Here is a 20093-nt window from a genome sequence, read left to right as displayed (position 1 = left end):
TACTCAAACTCATGACCGTTGAGTCGATGATGCCATCCAACCATCTCATCCATATCTTGGCTATATTGTAAATAATGCTACAATGAGCACAGGAGTGCATATATGTTTTTGGTTTAGTATTTTTATTTTCTTCAGAAAAATCCCGTAAGTGGCATTGCTGGATTGTATGATAGTTCCATTTTAAAATTTTTGAGGAAGTTTCCTACCATTTTCCAAAATGGCTATACCAATTTACATTTCTACTAACAATGTTTGAGGAGTCGCTTTTCCCCGCACGCTTGCCAACTCTTCTTATTTGTTGTCTCTTAGATGACAGCCATTCTGACAGGTATAGGATGATATCTCACCGTGGTTTTCATTTGCATTTCCTCAATGATTTGTGATTTTGAGCATTTTATCTGCTAGCCCTCTGTATTTTTTCTTTGGAAAAATATCTATTTCTTCTGCCCATTTTAAAATCAGATTGTTTGTCAAGCAACAGAAGTTCACCGTATAGCACAGAGACCTGTAATCATATCTTGTGATAACCTACAATGGAAAATAATCTGAAAATAATATAGGTGTGTATGTATTACTGAATCACCTTGCTAGGCACTCGAAACATTGTAAGTCAACTATACTTCAATAATATATGTGTAAAGAAAATTCAGTTTTTAAAATTTATTTATTTTTCATTGAAAGATAATTGTTTTACAGTATTGTGTTGGTTTCTACCAACCGCCCATCAGTGTGAAATCCATGGCTGATTCATACTGACATTTGTATTTTTCATGTTGAGTTGCATGAGTTCTTTATATATTCTGGACATTGACACTTAATCAGATATATCATCAGAAAATATTTTTTCCCACTCAGTCGGCTGCCTTTACATTTTATTGATAGTGTCCTTTACTGTGCAAAAGCTTTTTAGTTTGATATAGTCCTATTTATTTATTTTTGATTTTGTTTTTCTTGCCTGATTGTTGAGACCAGTGTCAAACAGTGTACCGACTATGTTTTCTACTAGGAATTTTTATGTTTTCACATCCTATGTTTAAGTCTTTGATCCATTTTGAGTTTTTCTAAATATGGATGAGAAAGTAGTCCACTTTGATTCTTTTGCTTGTAGCTGTCCAGTTTCCACAATGCTACTTACCGAAGGGGTGTATTTCGCTTTTGTATGTTCTTGCCTCTTTTGTCATAGATTAATTGACCATATGCTTCTCAGGTGGCTCAGCGGTAAAGAATCTGCCTGCCAATGCAGGAGACCCAAGTTCGATCCTTGGGTCAGGAATATCACCTGGAGGAGGGCATGACCATCCACTCTGGTATTCTTGCCTGGAGAATCCCATGGACAGAGAAGCCTGGTGGGCTACAGTCCAGGGGGTGGCAAAAGAGTTGGACATGACGTAGCAACAGCAACAACAAGAACAAAATCCCCGATGCAACGGGTTTTTTTGTGGCCAGACTATTTAGTGCATGCTATGTGGACTTATATTTTTGTCCTGAGCTCCACACATGTTGAGGTGGTCCTGTCCTTCAGCGGGAGGGAGACGTTTGCCCTCAGATTTCTTCTATAGGGCTGAGGTGTGCTCAGGACCTGTGTGTATATGTGGGGTCCAGTCATGTGTAGGCAGCTGCCTAATCTTGGGGGAGGGGCAATGTGTTGATCATGGAACAAGATCCAGAGGGGAGTCCTTGATGAGAAGTAAAAATCATATAGGCAACATTTTTACAAGACTGATACACTCTCCATATTATTTTGCAACCTGCTTCCTTCATTTAACAACATATTTGTGAACATATTCTCTTGACATGGGACAGGTTTGCTAACACCACTGACTGGGTACAACATAACTTATGTAACCACTTTCCAATGATTGGACATTTAAATGGTTTTCTGACTTTTCATTTTTCCTAATCTTTCTGTGATGAAGCTCCCCTGCTTTCACATCTTTGTAACAGCCAGTTATTTCCTTAGATTGCATGCTTGTGTGCATGCTCAGTCACCTCAGTTGCGTCTGATTCTTTGTGACCCCATGGACTGTAGCCCGCCAGGCTCCTCTGTCCATAGGATTCTCCAGGCTAAAATGAGTGGGTTGCCATGCCTTCCTCCAGGGGATCTTCCCAACCCAGGGATCAAAACTACGTCTCCCACATCTCTGGCACTGCAGGGGGATTTTTAAAACCACTGAACCACCTGGAGATTTCATCTCAAGAATTAAAACTGAGAATCACAAATGGCTAAAAGTTTCTTCTAGAAACATGTAAGAACCAGCTTTTTATCAAGCCACTCGTGTTTGTTAGCTACCGTCATATACAACATCTTATTTAGTACTCCCAAGAGCCCAAGTCACCCTTATTTTATAGATGGGGAAACTAAGGCTCTAAAGATGGCTTATTGTAGGTGAGGCAGGGGCTGACACACCATCTGTCCTTCCTGTCTGCCCGCAGTGCCAGTGCTACTTTGAATCTGCCTCCGGGCCTGGGCTTCTCCCACACGCCGCCTCGGGGTCTTGGCCAGGAGTGCAGCTTCCTGCTGGACTTGCCTTCTATTTGCAGGGCTGTTGAGCTCGCCAGGTTCTCTGACCCCCTGGCCAGAGTAGTCTTCTTGTAGCAGCCTTCACCATCAGCTCTGGAGTCTCTCTGGAGCTCAGCCCAGGCTCACAGGGTGCAGAGGGCTAGGGTCTACCCAGACCCTAGACAGCCGGCAGGGTGTCTTAGCGGAGAGGCTGTCATCTAAGAGTGGTCATTCTGAAGACACTTCAAGTCACCTTTTCTGATGCATCTAGCCTCAGATGGGAACAAAAGGGTTTATGTGTCACTGTCTCAGGGCTTTCTGGGACCAGTGTGGTTCTGATATCCATGTGTGTTAGTCACTCAGTGGTGTGTGACTCTTCGTGACCCAATGGACTGTAGCCCACCAGGCTCCTCTATCCATGGGACTCTCCAGGCAAGGATACTGGGAGTGGATTGCTATTCCCTTCTCCAGGGGATCTTCCCGACACAGAGGTTGAATTTGGGTCTCCTGTGTTGCGGGTGGGTTCTTTACTGACTGAGCCACCAAGGAAACCCACTCATCACATTATATTAGTTCTTTTCTCTTAGTCACAGGATAACTTCTTGAAATGATTATGGCAGCCTGGTCTCTAGAGGAAAGGCGGGCTGTCTGGAGGGTGGCAGTGAGCTGTCCTTTCACAGGCATGACGTCCATACTACTCAGCTTCGACAACTTCAGGCTGCGTTTCCAGTGACCTCTCTCCCTTCCAATCCGTGGCCCCTCCCGGCTGTCTAGCCTGAACTTCCCCCCTCGGGGGCTCTGCAGGTCCATCATGAATGGATAGTGGGATGGGGTGGGGGGCTCATGGGATTGGCCCCACTTTTACAAAGAGTCCCAAACTCAGTCTTAAGGTGTGACTTCCCAATGAGGTGATATACACAGGGACGCTGACAGAACTGAAACAAAATATTCACTATCATGATGCCCTGTCTAGAGTCCACTCTGAATTAACATTCCACAAGTCCTGTGCTGGTCCTGTGAGCCAAAACACTCACAAGCATTCCATGGTAGTAACCCTTGCTCTTTTTTGTTGCCAAAGGCATAAATATATGGAATGTACAGGTGGACAGCAAGGAGATCAAGCCAGTAAATCCTAGAGGAAATTATCCCTGAATATTCATTGGAAGGACTGATGCTGAAGCTCCAATACTTTTGGCCACCTGATGCAAAGAGCCAACTCATTGGAAAAGACTCTGATGCTGAGAAAGATCGAAGGCAGGAGGAGAAGGGGATGACAGAGGATGAGATGGTTGGATGGCATCACGAACTCAATGGACATGAGTCTGAGCAAGCTCTGGGAGATGATGATGGACAGGGAGGCCTGGCATGCTGCAGTCCATGGGGTTGCAAAGAGTCAGACATGACTGAGCGCCTGAACATCAAAACAACACATTTAAAGCTATATAATAAAGCTGCTATAATTTAAAAATTGTTTGTATCTGTCTTACTTTTAATATGCCTAATATCACATCTTTAATATGCCTAATATCATGATGAAAGGCAGTGAACTGGGCTTCTCTGAACCTCTGGGAGGCTCCGACTCTCTCGGAGCTTGGGGACTGCAAGGCAGGGTGGCTGTGGAAGGCTGGTGCAGACTCACCCCCCGCTTTCTCTCATAGTGTCTCAGGGGTCTCTGGGACTCTGCTTTCACACTGACGTCCTGGCCTTAACCCTTGGCAATGTGACACTGAGATGCGGCAGCTGTCTCAAGAAGGAGTGCACATCTGAGCGGCAGTCAGCACTCATCTATAAAAACCCCTAAGATCCGGAGGAGACTTGACTTTACAAGATCTCCTCGAGTACTTTGGAGGGACTTAAAGGTCAAAGGTGGACTTCCCTGGTGGCTCAGACGGTAAAGCGTCTGCCTACACTGCGGGAGACCCAGGTTCAATCCCGGAGTTTGGAAGATCTCCTGGAGAAGGAAATGGCAGCCCACTCCAGTACTCTTGCCTGGAGAATCCCATGGACAGAGGAGCCTGGTGGGCTACAGTCCACGGGGTCGCAAAGACTTGGACATGACACAGTGACTTCACATTCACTTTCTTTTAACTTTTCAAAGGTCAAAGGGTCACTCAACCCAGACATATATTAGAGTGGACTCCTTCGAGGTCACCTTAGGATGGTGATGGCATGTTTGCACACTGCTTTGGGCTGGCAGTAAATTCCTGGTTTCTTAGAGAATTCACCTGGAGCTCCTCTTGCTTTCAAACCTTAGGGCAGTTTTTTTACGGTCTTTCAAGGACCAGGGTCTTCTCTGATAGTGATGGTTTCGTCCCTAAGTTGTGTCGGACTCTTCGTGACCCCGTGGACAGTAGCCCGCTGGGATTTTCCAGGCGAGAACACTGGAGTGGGGTGCCATTTCCTTCTCCAGAGTCTTCCCTGCCAGCTTCTAAAAAGACAGTAGGACACTTGGGCTGGGAGACCTCTTGATAAATCTCTTCTCTATCAGCATTTCTAAAGAAGTTCCTCTTGCTGATTCAAGAGAAGAGCCAGATTCTCAATTCATAAGTTCGGGTCAGGCAGCAGACTCTCTACCTCTGAACTCTCGGCAAAAGTTGTTCAACCGGAGGAGCTTGAACTGCTGGTGACTTTAAATGTGATTGTACCTCTTTGAAAATACTTAGTGTGATATTCAAAAGAGAGCAAACCTCAGCTATCCACAGTGCGATCTTAACTACATAAAAAATTATGCATTTCCTGGCATGAAGTAGACAATTTTTTAATAGAGGATGAATTAATACACTGTGTAACTATGAGCAACTTTGTTAAAAAGTTAATCACACAAAATTGCAAATATGTAAAAATTCTTTCATAGGTTGTGTGAACAATTTTTGATTAAAAAATGGAATTACTGAAATAGGCAAGAGGAAAAAGAAAAGAAATGGTGCCTTCCTTAGCAAGCACATAGATCAGTTCAGTTCAGTTCAGTTCAGTCGCTCAGTCCTGTCTGACTCTTTGAAACCCCATGAATCGCAGCACACCACGCCTCCCTGTCCATCACCAACTCCCAGAGTTCACTCAAACTCACATCCATCGAGTCAATGATGCCATCCAGCCATCTCATCCTTGGTCGTCCCCTTCTCCTCCTGCCCCCAATTCCTCCCAGCATCAAAGTCTTTTCCAACGAGTCAACTCTTCGCATGAGGTGGCCAAAGTACTGGAGTTTCACGTTTAGCATCATTCCTTCCAAAGAACACCCAGGACTGATCTCCTTCAGAATGGACTGGTTGGATCTCCTTGCAGTCCAAGGGAATCTCAAGAGTCTTCTCCAACACCACAGTTCAAAAGCATCAATTCTTCAGCGCTCAGCCTTCTTCACAGTCCAACTCTCACATCCATACATGACCACAGGAAAAACCATAGCCTTGACTAGACGGACCTTAGTCAGCAAAGTAATGTCTCTGCTTTTGAATATGCTATCTAGGTTGGTCATAACTTTTCTTCCAAGGAGTAAGCGTCTTTTAATTTCATGGCTGCAGTCACCATCTGCAGTGATTTTGGAGCCCCAAAATATAAAGTCTGACACTGTTTCCACTCTTTCCCCATCTCTTTCCCATGAAGTGATGGGACCGGATGCCATGATCTTTGTTTTCTGAATGTTGAGCTTTAAGCCAACTTTTTCACTCTCCACTTTCAATTTCATTAAGAGGCTTTTTAGTTCCTCTTCACTTTCTGCCATAAGGGTGGTGTTATCTGCATATCTGAGGTGATTGATATTTCTCCCGGCAATCTTGATTCCACCTCGTGTTTCTTCCAGTCCACCGTTTCTCATGATGTATTCTGCATATAAGTTAAATAAGCCAAGTGACAATATACAGCCTTGACGCACTCCTTTTCCTATTTGGAACCAGTCTGTTATTCCATGTCCAGTTCTAACTGTTGCTTCCTGACCTGCATACAGGTTTATCAAGAGGTAGGTCAGGTGGTCTGGTATTCCCATCTCTCTCAGAATTTTCCACACTTTATTGTGATCCACACAGTCAAAGGCTTTGGCATAGTCAATAAGGCAGAAATAGATGTTTTTCTGGAACTCTCTTGCTTTTTCCATGATCCAGAGAATGTTGGCAATTTGATCTCTGGTTCCTCTGCCTTTTCTAAAACCAGCTTGAACATCTGGAAGTTCACGGTTCACATACTTCTGAAGCCTGGCTTGGAGAATTTTGAGCATTATTTTACTAGCATGTGAGACGAGTGCAACTGTGCGATAGTTTGAACATTCTTTGGCATTGCCTTTCTTTGGGATTGCAATGAAAACTGACCTTTTCCAGTCCTGTGGCCACTGCTGAGTTTTTCAGATTTGCTGGCATATTGAGTGCAGCACTTTCACAGCATCATCTTTCAGGATTTGAAACAGCTCAACTGGAATTCCATCATCTCCACTAGCTTTGCTCATAGTGATGCTTTCTAAGGCCCACTTGACTTCACATTCCAGGATGTCTGGCTCTAGATGAGTGATCACACCATCGTGATTATCTGGGTCGTTAAGCTCTTTTATGTACAGTTCTTCTGTGTATTTTTGCCACCTCTTCTTAATCTCTTCTGCTTCTGTTAGGTCCAGACCATTTCTGTCCTTTATCGAGCCCATCTTTGCATGAAATGTTTCTTGGTATCTCTAATTTTCTTGAAGAGATCTGTAGTCTCTCCCATTCTGTTGTTTTCCTCTATTTCTTTGCATTAATCGTGAGTTCTAAATCCTCATTAGTGGTTTTTAATATGTCACCTGAAGTGAATGAGGTAGGTTTGTAAGGAGACATGACCTAGCCAGGGGTGAGGGATCGCTTACTGAAGAATCATAGTTTCGTAAGAGATCCTGGCCTTTGGCTTCAGCTCAAGGCATTAATGCTGGCTAGCTTTGTGACCTCAGGGACGATGTTGCCTTTCAACATCATCTTCCTTGTTTGTGTGACAATAGCATTTCCCTTTCTCATTTCCTGAATGATTAAAACTTCTCAAGTTGGTTCACAACATTCCAGAAAATGGGTAAGACTTTGACTACTTAGTATCCCTTTCCTCTATTTCAGGGTCTCCAAAATGTTAAAGTAGATCATATTCCTTTAGGAATTTTTAAATTTTAACTTTTAAAATTAATTATATATATATATATATATATATATATATATACTTTGGCCATGCCATGTGGCTTGTGGGATTCTAGTTCCCCGACCAAGGATCAAACCTGTGCCACCTGCATTGGAAGCAAGGAATCTCAACCTCTGAAGGTGCTGAGGTCACAAGAGGTTAAAGTCTCGAGGCTGAGTATTTCACAAAGAAGCCAAAATTTCCATCTTTTGTTTGCCCAAATGATGTATTTGAATATTGCTGCAGCTAGGTCATTTTTGCAAATTACCTTATTATTACTGCTTTGGATTAGCCAATTGGCTACAAGTGCCAGTGTGGGAGCTGTGGCGGGAAACTTATAAACGTAGAATCTGCTCGGTACGGGACATGTTCCCAGTCTTCCTCTGGCGCACAAAGCCGCTAACTTCGTTCCTGTAAACGAACAGGCCACAGTTTGCTCAATAAGAATCCGCAACTTGGAGCTTTATGCTAAACAGGGACAATCTGAATCAGTTGGGATTTATTGTGGGTGAGACTGTTTGTGGCCTTTAGAGAAATTTCTCCATTGTCACAGTGAGCAACTGCAGAAGGTGCTCTGCACACACGTCTACAAAGAAACTGCAGGTAAGCAGAATTGTTTTAGACAGCCAAACTCGTGTCTCTTCTCAACCTTTCAATTAATTAGGGTCCTATTCTAAAGAATGTGTGTTTGTTCCTTCATTTTACAGTCTGTGGGATTCTCCAGGCCAGAATACTGGAGCGGGTTGCCTTTCCCTTCTTCGGGGGATCTTCCCAACCCAGGGATTGAACCCGGGTCTGCCACATTGCAGGCGGATTCTTTACCAGCTGAGCCACCAGGGAAGCCCAAGAATACTGGAGTGTGTAGCCTATACCTTCTCCAGGGGATCTTCCCAGCCCAGGAATCAAACCAGGGTCTCCTGCCTTGCAAGCGGATTCTTTACCAGCTGAGGCACCAGGGAAGCCCGATTCTAGAGAATGTGTATTTGTTCATTCATTTCCCCCCTGCAAACCTTGGAAGAGCACTCACCAGTGTCCCAGGGCTGAGAATGAATTTCTCAAGGAAATTACAGGTCCCTGGAGTTAGAAACTCCTTTGAAAATAAAGTATTTTGAGTACAAAGCTAGTGGTTTGAACTGTCAGGCTTCTCAGATCCTTTCCCTGAATTATAGACTACTGATCAACCCGTGCCTTTCCCTGCCACCCTTCAGGCACCCATAGGAATCCTGAGTAAAGATGAGAGTCTGCATGGCCCTGGTCTTCAATCCATGCTTTGAAAGTGTTACTTGCATAGCAAACATCTTCCTTTGAATGCCGGGCCATATGGCTAAGATGAAGCTTTACTCTTTCAGGCTGCTTTCTGCCAGACCTCGCTCTGTTTATTGATATATTTGGCACTTGACCCTCAAACGCCAGCCACATTCTGGTGACGGGTCTGGCACCTGCAGCTCCCAGTCCCTTCCAGACTCCTACTCTGTCATCTTGACGCCTACAGCCATCTATCCAGAACTGATCTACCTCTGACAGCCTCACCTCTAACAGCCTAATTCCTCATCCCAACCCCCTATTCTATGAATATATTCCCCTGTCCATCACCACTGCTGTTCTCTTAGCCTCATAAAGTAAATTCATCGTACACTCTACATCTTCTCCCACTTGGTTGGACCTGTCTCCTACTTTACTTCTTTCTTTCTCTCTCCTGAAAGTAAAAGTGTTAGTTTTGCTCAGCTGTGTCCAACTCTTTGCAACCCTGTGGACGGTAGCCGGCCAAGCTCCTCTGTCCATGTAGATTCTCCGGGCAAGCATGCTGCCGTGGGTTGCCTTTCCTTTCTCTGCTCCAGGAAGCCATTCCAGCCCAGGGATCAGAGCCGGATCTCCTGCATTGCAGGTGGGTTCTTTACCATCCGAAGCATCAGGGAAACCCCTTCTCTCACCTAGATCCCACAAATTCAGTTGAGTGTCATCATCTCATTCTCAAATATTTACTTTGCCACTTATCTTTTTTGCTGGTCTAAGCCTGGAAAATCTAACCCTGGTTTGTTTCAATCTGTCTCTTCTGCCTCTAGTCTCTGGGTGCTGAGCTCACCTGTGTGGATAATTACCCCTTCCAGTGAGGGTTTTCATCTGAACCTGGTCTTAAGCAATGCTGGGGAATCCCTGTGTGTATTCCCAGTCTGTATTTTCACTAACGAACACCAGAAGCCATTCAAATCCTATTTTCCCTTGCTTGAATTTGAAGATCTTCTCATTTTCCCTCAGGTATATATGTATATGTATATATATATACACACACACACACACATACTTACACACACACACACACATACACACACACATACCATCTATCACTTCGCAAAACACATCACATACATTTTGTGATGACATAATCCTCAAAACAGCCTACAAAGGAGCTATTATTATGCCTATTTTATAGACAAAGAAAGTGAAGCTCAGAGACATTCAAGTAACGTGACTGCCTACTCCAGCGATCGCGTTCTTGGCCATTCCGTTTCTGTTTGTCTTGTTTCGGCTATACGCACTGTGGGCTTCCCTGGTGGCCCAGACAGTGGAGTTTGCTTGCAGTACAGGAGGCCTGGGTTTGATCCCTGGGTCGGGAAGATCCCCTGGAGAAGGGAATGACTACCCCCTCCAGTATTTCTTGCCTGGAGAATTCCGTGGACAGAGGAGCTCCCGTCCATGAGGTCACAAAGAGTCAGACACAACTTAGCAACTAACACTTTCACTTTTTTCCTCCACACACATGCAAGGCTTCTCAGGGGGCACTAGTGGTAAAGAATCTGTCTGCCACTGCAGGTGATACAAGAGATATGGGTTCGATCTCTGGGTTGGGAAGATCTCCTGGAGAAGGAAATAGCAAGCTGCTCCAGTACTCTTGCCTGGAAAACTCCAAGGACAGAGGAGCCCGGCAGGCTGCAGTCCATGGGGTCACAAAGAGTTGGACGTGACTGAACACACATACACAGGATGTTGGATTTTTCAGGATTGTCAAGATTTAAAAAAATTTGCTGCCTCTCCTATAAGCCATCAAAATTGCTTGGAATTTCTTATATTTGTCAATTTTTAGAAAATATGGTTACTCTTGTATAATGTCTTTAAGTATTCTATATTCCTTGATCGAGTACATGTAATATACATATATATATATAATATAATTATATATGCAGTCAGATGTTTGTGTGTATGAGACTGAAGAATGTTCATAAGTGTATCTTACTTATATACTATGTCGTTTCAGTAAATTTTCTTATGTTTACATTCTTATAGGTGTCTGCTATTATCTCCTTTGTATGAGTTCCTAGAAGTGGAATTATTGAATACAAGGTTTTCTCTGTTTCAAGGTTGCTAACATACAGTTCCAGTTTCTGGATTTTGCCAGTTGGTACTTGGGCGCAACCTTGGGTATGATACTGTACCTGGAGCAATGCGTGGCTGTCCTTGGGGACTTCTTGCTCTTCCGGGATACCTGTCTCAGATCTCCAGGTGTTCTTGTTGGTGTGTTTCTTTCCTCAGAGTGTCTTCCTCAGGGAAGGGGCTTGGGTGCTACATAAGATGTTTGTGCTTCGTGAACCCCAGCAACTTCAGATTTTGTATGAGTCCTTGGAAGAGCGCATCCCTGAGTCCTTGAAGGTAAGGGAGTAGGGGGAGATGGGTGCAGAGAGGACTAAGGTGTGAAGACAGACTCGGGCTCAGGACTTTCCAGGGCAGATGGAGGTGCAAGTCCAAGATTCCTCCTGCCTGGGACTAACGTAACACCCACGTCCAATCACCTCCTTTACTTCCCTGGGGATTCTTCAGTGTCTTTTAAGAAACCTTTTTATTTTGTATTGGGGCATCGCTGATTAGCGATGTTGTGGCAGTTTCAGGCGAACGGCGCAGGGACTCAGCCATACATGCACAATATCGTGTTAAAATCGATTTTTGCTCATTTATCTGCACTGGGTCTTAGCTGCGGCATGCAGGGTCTAGCTCCCTGACCAGGGGTTGAGCCTGCTCCCCGCCACGCTGGGAGCTCAGTGTCTGAGCCACTAGACCACCAGGAAAGACCCTACAATATCTTTTGAATCGATTCTGCTGTGATGTGTAGTGGACTTCCTTAACTGTCCCAAGCGATTGGTCACCTGCAACTTGGTAACCAGAGTAACTCTCTGACACGCATATGAGCATATCACTCCCTTGCTTTAAAATGCTAGTGGTGGTTCCTGTCCAAAGCATTAAAGCCCATACTCCTTAACTGGATATACAAACGTTTATCAAAAATGTCTCTTCATTTCCCAACATGGAACATGTACTATGTGTTACGATCACTGACCCCTCACAGTTCAGCAGGTGGGATCAAATCTCAACACCTTCAAGCCTCCAATCATGCTCCTTCTCCTAACGGAAATTGCTTGTCTTCCTCTTCTCTTTACTTCACCAGGTTCATTTATTTTTCATGGTCCAATTTATTTATTTATTTATTTTTTAAAAATACAGAATTTTATTTAGAAACTGTTTAAAAATAGAAAAAAACCCTGTCAAGAAAGACCAGGTGGGAAATGGGTTCCCAACAAAATGGAATTTTAGGGCAACAAAAGTCTAAAAGGCCACAGAAGAGAAATAGCACCAGTGTTATTTGAACAATGGCTAGTTACTTGCATTTTTTGGCATTGTTAATCACTGAATCTGGGTTTTCCTCTGAATTCCACACAAAGCATGCACTACACAACAATTTTATCATAAAATACCTGCTTGCTACACACATTTCAGGACAAGCTACCACCAGAAACAAATCAATACACATATATCAGGAGCTGAACAGTCTCAATGGTGGGTGACACACACACTGCAGAATTCTGCCAAACAAAGGAACTGAATCGGCTGTGAGCAAAGCAAATGAGGGGGTTAAGGAATGAAATATTTTAAATATTAATAATTAATTCAGACATGGTACTCTATTTTCTGCAAAAGAAAATTAACATTTAGTAACACGCGAACATTTTTATCTCCAAAGAGACTGGTGCACTGGCAAAGTATTCCGATAACAGTGGAGGGCTGTGGACAGCAGGTACCGAAAACGCCCAGCCTTGCAGATCCCAAGGGAGTGGTGGCCTTCACTGATCACTCCCTTTGCCAGAGGTCCAGAAAGAACTTGCAGCATGACCACCTGCCTGCTGGATTTCTACTCTAAGCAGCAAAGTTTAAGGAGCCAAAGAGGAGTCCCCAGTGGGCAAGGGGAGGAGAGAAGAGGAACATGTTAAATGTAAACTTAAAAGGCAGTAAAACAGGACACAGCCCCCATTCAAATCCCAGAGATGCGGGCAAGTCCCCAAAAGTAGTTGTTAGGTTTAAAAACTGGACACACCTCATTTCAAAAAAAAAAAAAAAAAACACCACGCACAGTACACAGAATTATCAGGGATAACTAGAAAAATCACCAGAGAAATGCTCAATGAAAATCAAGCTCTTTAACTCAGACGTCTCAGGCCTGAAACACACCCTCTATTCATCCAGGCAACAATGCCTCTTGCTTCTTAGCAGGCATGCTATTGGTCAAGGACATCAAAATGGCTTACAACATAACTTTCAAATTTTGCTTTTGGGCCAACATCTGGGCTTATGAGGATCAAGCAATCCTGGGAAGGCTGGGAACAGCAGGTCCCAAAGGCTCCAGGTTCCAGCCCTTCCTTCCCAGACACAATGTCAAACACACATCTTATATTTTGAAATATGGAAGCATCTTTTAAATACTCATAAGGCATTTATTTATTAAAATGTTCTCTGCCAAGATTTCACATTAACTTAAAATTCAAATCAGTCTTTACATTTCTCTACTGAGGTCTCCACCTTCTCCAGCTATCAGTGCTACCAGCATCCACAAAGTGAGCCCCATGGTCAGCCTCTTTGTCCCCTGGGTGAACCACCTAGATGTTAATACTGCTCTGCTACAAGGTAAACGCTCCTCACTCAGACTGACTGGAAAAGGAGTGAATACTCCCTTTTATTATTCTTAGAGGACTCACTGGTTTCTTTTCTTAAGCAAAAGTACCTCTTCTAAAAGTGCACTTTGCAGAAGTTTCATGGTCCAATTTAAATGTTAGGTTTTCTGTAAGTCTCCCACCACTTCTGGACAGGTAGTGACTCTGCCTTTTTGCGACCCCACCTGACCATGTGCACAGACCTATCAGAACACGTGCTTTTTTACGATTAGACTGTGTATTTCTTTGCCCTTGTAGACTTAACTTGAAGGCAGCAGCTACATCATATCCACCTTTGAATTCTCCATGTTTGACACAAATTTAATATATAATGGACAGATGCTGAATAGATGGTGTGGTATTAATGTTTAAAATAGGAAAAATATCAATAGTATGGATTTTTCAAAAAATGAATGAATACATGTTAGAGAAGCCAGTTCATTCGTTGTTAACTTGGATTTTGGGGGATCCTTCCTGCACCATTTTGCAGTATGTCTTTTGACGAATAGTCCAACGTGCCATCCTGGAAGCACTAGTCCTGCCGTTTCAAGTCCTTCTTTTAAAAAAACGTTCATTTGTTTCTGTGGCTGCACCAGGCCTCAGTTGCAGTGCATGGGATCTCTCGCCGCAGCATGTGAGCCCTTAGCTGCACCATGTGGAATCCAGTTCCCTGACCAGGGATCGAACCTGGGTCCCCTGCACTGGGGGCTGGGGGTCATAGCCCCTGGACCATGTGGGAAGTCCCCCATCAAGTCCTTCTAACTCCTGCTTTTACTTCCGTGCCACCGGCAAGACCCTGTCTCAAAGAGAAACTTCATCCTCTCCTGCTTTGTTTCTGCTTTGTAGGTGTATGGCACCCTTTTCCACATTAGAAATAAAAACCCATTCAACCTGGAGGTGCTGGTGGACGCCTGGCCAGAGTATCAGACAGTCATCATACGGCCTCAGAAGGAGGTGAGGCCCCTGGCTCCTGAGGGTCAGGCCGCTCACCCTCAGGATGGGGACGAGGGGCTGCAGCCAGGGGCCGGCAGGGTTTGGGGGGAGGATCTTGACACACCTGATTCCTGCAGATTTGGGAAGGGTTGCTTGGAGGAGAGGGCAGGATGGCGAGACGAAGCGCGGGAGTGGACCTCAGAGCCAATAGTCCGGGACCTGGAAGTTGCTCTAGAATTCCATTCAGTCAGCTCTCTCCTGTCGAGACTCCGATGAGAGGCACCCTCCTCATCCTAGATGCCTGCGATTGCAAACGGTCAGGAAGTGTTCTGCTTTCCTTATGACTCGATAACCGCAACCCGACAGTACTTTGAGCAGTGCTGAGTGTGAGGTCTAAGACCGCTGCTTTCCTAACACAGAAGAAGTTGACAAAAATGACGATGTCAGAGGGTTGTGAAACAGTAGAGGCCATGTTTGTTTCATAAGAGTGTCTTCATCTTTCAGGGGAGTATGAGTCACGAATCCCATCCTTCCCAGAGTAGCGATACCTTAACACCCCCCTTATCCATACAGGAGTGCTAGAACGCAGCGTCGCCTGCAGCGGCCCCTGGGGGTGAGCCAGGCTCCCCTGTCCATGGGATTCTCCAGGCCAGAATACTGGAGTGGGGTGCAGTGCCCTCCTCCAGGGGATCTTCCCAACCCAGGGATTGAACCCGCATCTCTTACATCTCCTGCACCGGCAGGCGGGTTCTTTGCCACTAGCGCCGCCTGGGAATTCACTTTCAGAATTAGCGAGGTGTCACCTTCTCACAGACCAGGAGCCTGGCCCCCACCCCTGTTCTGTGTGCCTCCCTCCACCCTGCAAGCCCCCACTCTTTGGGGCCTTGAACACGCACTCTTTCGGCTGCACTTTCCATCTCAGACACTGGGACTGCTTGCCCGGCGCCCCAAGGGCGGCTGACTCCAGGGCACCACCAGGAAGGAGCCCCTTCCAGTGGCTTCTTCTACAGGGGAGTCCACGGAAATGTCTGCACCTCTCTCACACAACAGCACCAAAGCCCATCCAGCAAATTAGTCTCTAGCACTCGGGACATGGGCAGAGCATTTTGTGGATGACATCAGTGTGTAAATGTGATTGGTATTTGTTACGTCAGGAGATGAAGGATGACCTGGATCATTATACCAACACTTACCACATCTTCACCAAAGCTCCTGACAAGTTAGAGGAAGTCCTAGCGTGCCCGCAGGTCATCAACTGGGAACAAGCCTTCCAGATCCAAGGTGACTGGTCTAAATTAAAGCCAAAGATGTCTCATTTAATTTATAGTAGATATGAAAGGGGGTGAAATGATGCTTGCTTTTCTCCTCTCCACAGGTTGTCAAGAGAGCTTGGGTGAGGCATTACAAAAAGTTGCAGCTTCAAAATCAGCGCAGGTGGATTATCTGAGAACCATGCTTTTTGTGTTTGAAAAACCAACACTCGAGGCATCGAGTGGTGACAAGATGGATTTGATGAAGTTATTAAAAACTCCTAAAGTGCTTGAAGATAAAAGGTGAGATTTTTACCTTTTGCTTCTGAAATTTCTGATAGAATAGTTCAGTTGCACTATGGGCCGGACTTGTAAATGTAGGATCTGAGGCTAAATAGTCATGGTGTTCAGAGCTGCACAGGCGAGAAAGGGAGCTGCGGTAGGTGACGCTTGCTGAGCTCGGGCAGGAGCTCCGTTAGGGGAGGTTCTTTCCGACTTCCTTAGATCTCACAAGAGTGCTCCCAGAAGAATGTTGCACATCCTGGTGGAACTGAAAACCTTTTACTGAAACTATTCATTTTTTGAAAAAAAAAAAACAGAACCTCATACTATGCAAAGTCCATGTGTGTGTGTGTGTGTGTGTGTAGCCGCCAAGTTGTACTTGACTCTTTTGCAACCCCAATGGACTGTAGCCCGCCAGGCTCCTCTGTCCATGGGTTTCCCAGGAAACAAAATTGGAGTGGGCCTTCTCCAAAGGATCTTCCCAACCCAGGGATCAAACCTGCATCTCCTGCATTGCAAAATTCTTTACCACTGATCCACCAGGGAAGCCCTGTGCAAAGGCTACAAATATGCAAAGTAAAAAGTGAAGGCTTGCCCGCTTGGATTTCTGTCCATGTGTAGACACTCTTAGCATTGCTTTTAGAACTCTGCATGTGTGAGTCGTCTTGTTCGTTTTTTCTCTACACCAGATGCATGACTACACTGCAATTCACTCTTTTCACCCAGCAATGTGTTACACACATCTTTCACGTAAGCTCATACAGGCACCCTTCATTTATTTTGACAGCTGCATAGATTACCACAAGAGGGAGATGTGCAATTCTGTGTGCCCGTATTTACACACTTGATTTCTCTCCAGTTCTTCCTGATAACAAAAATTCTGCAATAAATGTCTTCACAAATAGGTCATCACACAAGTTGTATAAGTATTACTGAAAACTGAACTCCTAGAATTGAAGTGCCTCGGTAAAACAATACGTGCATTAGATGGAAGATTTTACCAAATTGGTTGGTGTGCGTGATGTATGAACATATGATAGCATAGCATATTAAAAAACCCATCCTTCAGTAGGGACATGGATAGATTTACTATGGTACAGTCCAAACGCTGGAATAATATACAGCCGTTAACAAGAATGAAGCAGCCCTCTGTGAACTAAGAAGGAAACAATTCCAAAAATATATTCTGAAGCAACAGCAACAACAAAAACATATTCTTAGTGAAGCAACAACATCAGCAACAACTAAGATGGGCAGAATCGTGTAGACAGTGTGTCATCACAGCAGAGCGCATCTAAAGTTCCAAACAATGCCTCTGGAAAGTTACACAAATGTATCACACCACTAGTTGCCTCTGGAGAAGGTAACTGTGTGATAAGGAAACAGAGAAAAAGGAAACAATTATTTTCCACTGACATCCATTTATGCTTAATAATTGTATCACTACATCAAAAAATAAATAAAATCTAAATATACACTAAACACGTAGAATTGATTTAGCCAGGAGAGTCAATAATATTTGAACCCTGCTCTGGCTCAACTGGGTTCCCGTGAGAATCATAAAAGAAATGTTTGCATGGAGAAAAATGGTAGATAGGGATTAAATAATACTTGACTTTATAACTGGACATCTGGAATGAAGTGCCTGTCCTAAGGCGATTCTTTATTTCCTCTAAACCCAAATATATATTTGGATGTCTTGCCCCTCTGGGTTTACCTGTAGCACAGGAGGAAGTCATGTGAGGATGCTGGAGATCTTTGAGGAAGTAGGACCAGAATCAGTTTGAGGATGACAGAGAGAAAGCCTCACCTATGTGTAGACAGTTGCGAGCCCTTGTGACCCCACCCAGTGGAAAATGTGAAGTGACTTTGAAACTGACAAGCCCCTGGAAACTCTTCCTCCTTGAGAAGGGGTAAGACTTCTTGGAGATCTTCCTTCTGCGCCAACCACTCCTTCCCACAGAAGATGTTATTCTGATTTTGCAGAGGAGAAAACGCAGTCTCAGGTAACTTGTCCAATAATAGAATCAGGGCTAAAATCCTGATTATTACCACACACACAAAAAATCCAATATCCTTTTTTCCTATGTTTCTGCTCCTGAAACTGCATTTTTGTACTTCTCTAGTGGTATGTGGTGATGGGTTTTTGGGACACATGACGCCATAAGATCAACATGGCTCTCATCTCCCTATGATGTACATTTTGTTGAACTATCTGTTGGAAGAAACATTATCTTGTGTATTTAGATATTTTGTGAAGTATAATTTGAAATCTAAATTTTTAAATGGAAGTTTAGTTGATTTACATCATATTAGTTTCAGGTGTACAGTTTAGAGGCTCCATATTTTTTTAGGCTATATTTCATTTAAAAGTCATCTCAACATAATGAATATGTTTCCTTGCACTGTATATCCTTGTAGCCTATCCCTTTTATACATCGTAGCTTGTACCTCTCAATCCTGCATTTTTTATACAAGAAACTTTAAAGAAAATTCAGCCACATGGAAGGTTGCATGGCTAATAGTCCTTGTTCTTTTAGGAACATATACTGTTATTCTCCTTGTTGGGGTGTTTGGTTGGGCTTTTTGAGATATGCTATGCTATATCTAGCCAACTCTCTGCTATTAAATGTCCCATAAATGACTGAGGATTTTCTCACTTTCAATTATTTGGGAACACTTTTAAGCAGGCATATAAATAGTTGTGTGTGTGTGTGTGTGTGTGTGAAGGGTACATCTATTTCTTCCTCTGGGCTGTGGATCCTTAAGGAAAGGGAAGTGTCACGTTTTCTGCCATCCTGATGCTTTCTGAATGTTGGCTGAATAAATGTACATTTTTTTCTTGACAGGAAAGAAACCTTTCAGAGCATCTTCCTGGATGTCTCGCATGCAAAGCTTGTGAATGAGCACTGGGAGTTGGGAAAAAATGAGAAGAGCTTGAAATATATTGAACGCTGTCTCCAGAATTTTGCGGGATTTGGTATTCTGAGTGCAGAAGGGAACCCCATCTCTTGGTTTCTGACAGAACAGTCCTGTGAGATAAGAATGGGTTACACTTTCCCCAAATACCGAGGCCAAGGCCACATGTGGCAAATGGGTTGCCACAGCATAGCATATTTTTTTTCCAAAAAAATGCCATTTTATATCCACGTGGCAGAAGATAAAGAAAAAACTCAACAGGTATTGATCAGTTTTGGGTTCAGGAATGCTCTTTGTGGCTGGCACCAGTGGAAATGCACCCCGAAGAAATATTGATGGTGCTACTGTCCATTTCAAGTGTTCCTTATCAGGGGAAAAAAAAATCAGTGCAAACAAATGTAGTCTACACGAGCAGCAAAAACCATCCACTTATCTGGGGCTCAGGCACTGCTCAGGCCACACTTCCGGAATAGTTTTATCTTCTTTCTCTTGTATATTCCAAAACATTAGAAGCTTGGCTCCTTGCTGTCATGCTTTTCCTTTACGGTGAGAAATGTCTCAGAGTTGAAATTACCCAGTGTCAATCATTAGTGCTAACATTTCCCACTTTCTTCTTTGAAGAAGGCTTCTTTTAGGGAAGAATTTTGCTTTTTCATGCTTCTAATTTGAGAATAAAAGGTCTCCTTTGAAAGTCTCTTCTCTGGTGTTCTTCTCTTCTTCCTACAAAGGTTCCCAAAGGATCTTTCAAAACGCTTTAGCGTCACTGCTGTTGGTCTTGGGTGCCCTCAAAAGTGCTTTGAGGCACTATACTGAATTAAATTATGTGGCCATCAGTGAAAGTTTGGTTTTCTGACGAGCTTTTCATCACGGAAACTTGGTTAAGTTGAGTTGTATAGCCTAACTTCATATTTTCAGTAAGATTTTAGATCTATGCTGTATCAGTTTCCTACTGTTGTTGTAACAAATCACCACAAATTTAGTGACTGGTGATCCAGTGACGTGATCTACCATATGATCCACCAATCCCACTCCTGGACATATATCCCGAGAAAACAGTAATTTAAAAGATACACATGCACGCCAGTGTTCACTACAGCACTATTCACAGTAGCCAAGACA

General features: G+C 43.9%; 1 protein-coding gene across 1 annotated transcript; it reads left to right on the top strand.

Annotated features, from left to right (window-relative positions):
• Positions 1 to 11185: 11185 nt before the first annotated feature.
• Positions 11186 to 19310, top strand: GLYATL2 (glycine-N-acyltransferase like 2). The gene is made up of 5 exons (XM_068989355.1): positions 11186 to 11263; positions 14437 to 14544; positions 15678 to 15804; positions 15899 to 16076; positions 18905 to 19310. The coding sequence occupies exons 1-5, from the start codon at positions 11186 to 11188 to the stop codon at positions 19308 to 19310; spliced, it is 897 nt and encodes a 298-aa protein (XP_068845456.1).
• Positions 19311 to 20093: the final 783 nt, after the last annotated feature.

The sequence above is a fragment of the Capricornis sumatraensis genome, chromosome 16, assembly GCF_032405125.1.
Source record: "Capricornis sumatraensis isolate serow.1 chromosome 16, serow.2, whole genome shotgun sequence".
In the NCBI taxonomy this organism is placed as follows: domain Eukaryota; kingdom Metazoa; phylum Chordata; class Mammalia; order Artiodactyla; family Bovidae; genus Capricornis; species Capricornis sumatraensis.
The sequence above is the reverse complement of the archived record's forward strand: the minus strand, read 5'-3'. Positions and strand labels throughout refer to the sequence as shown.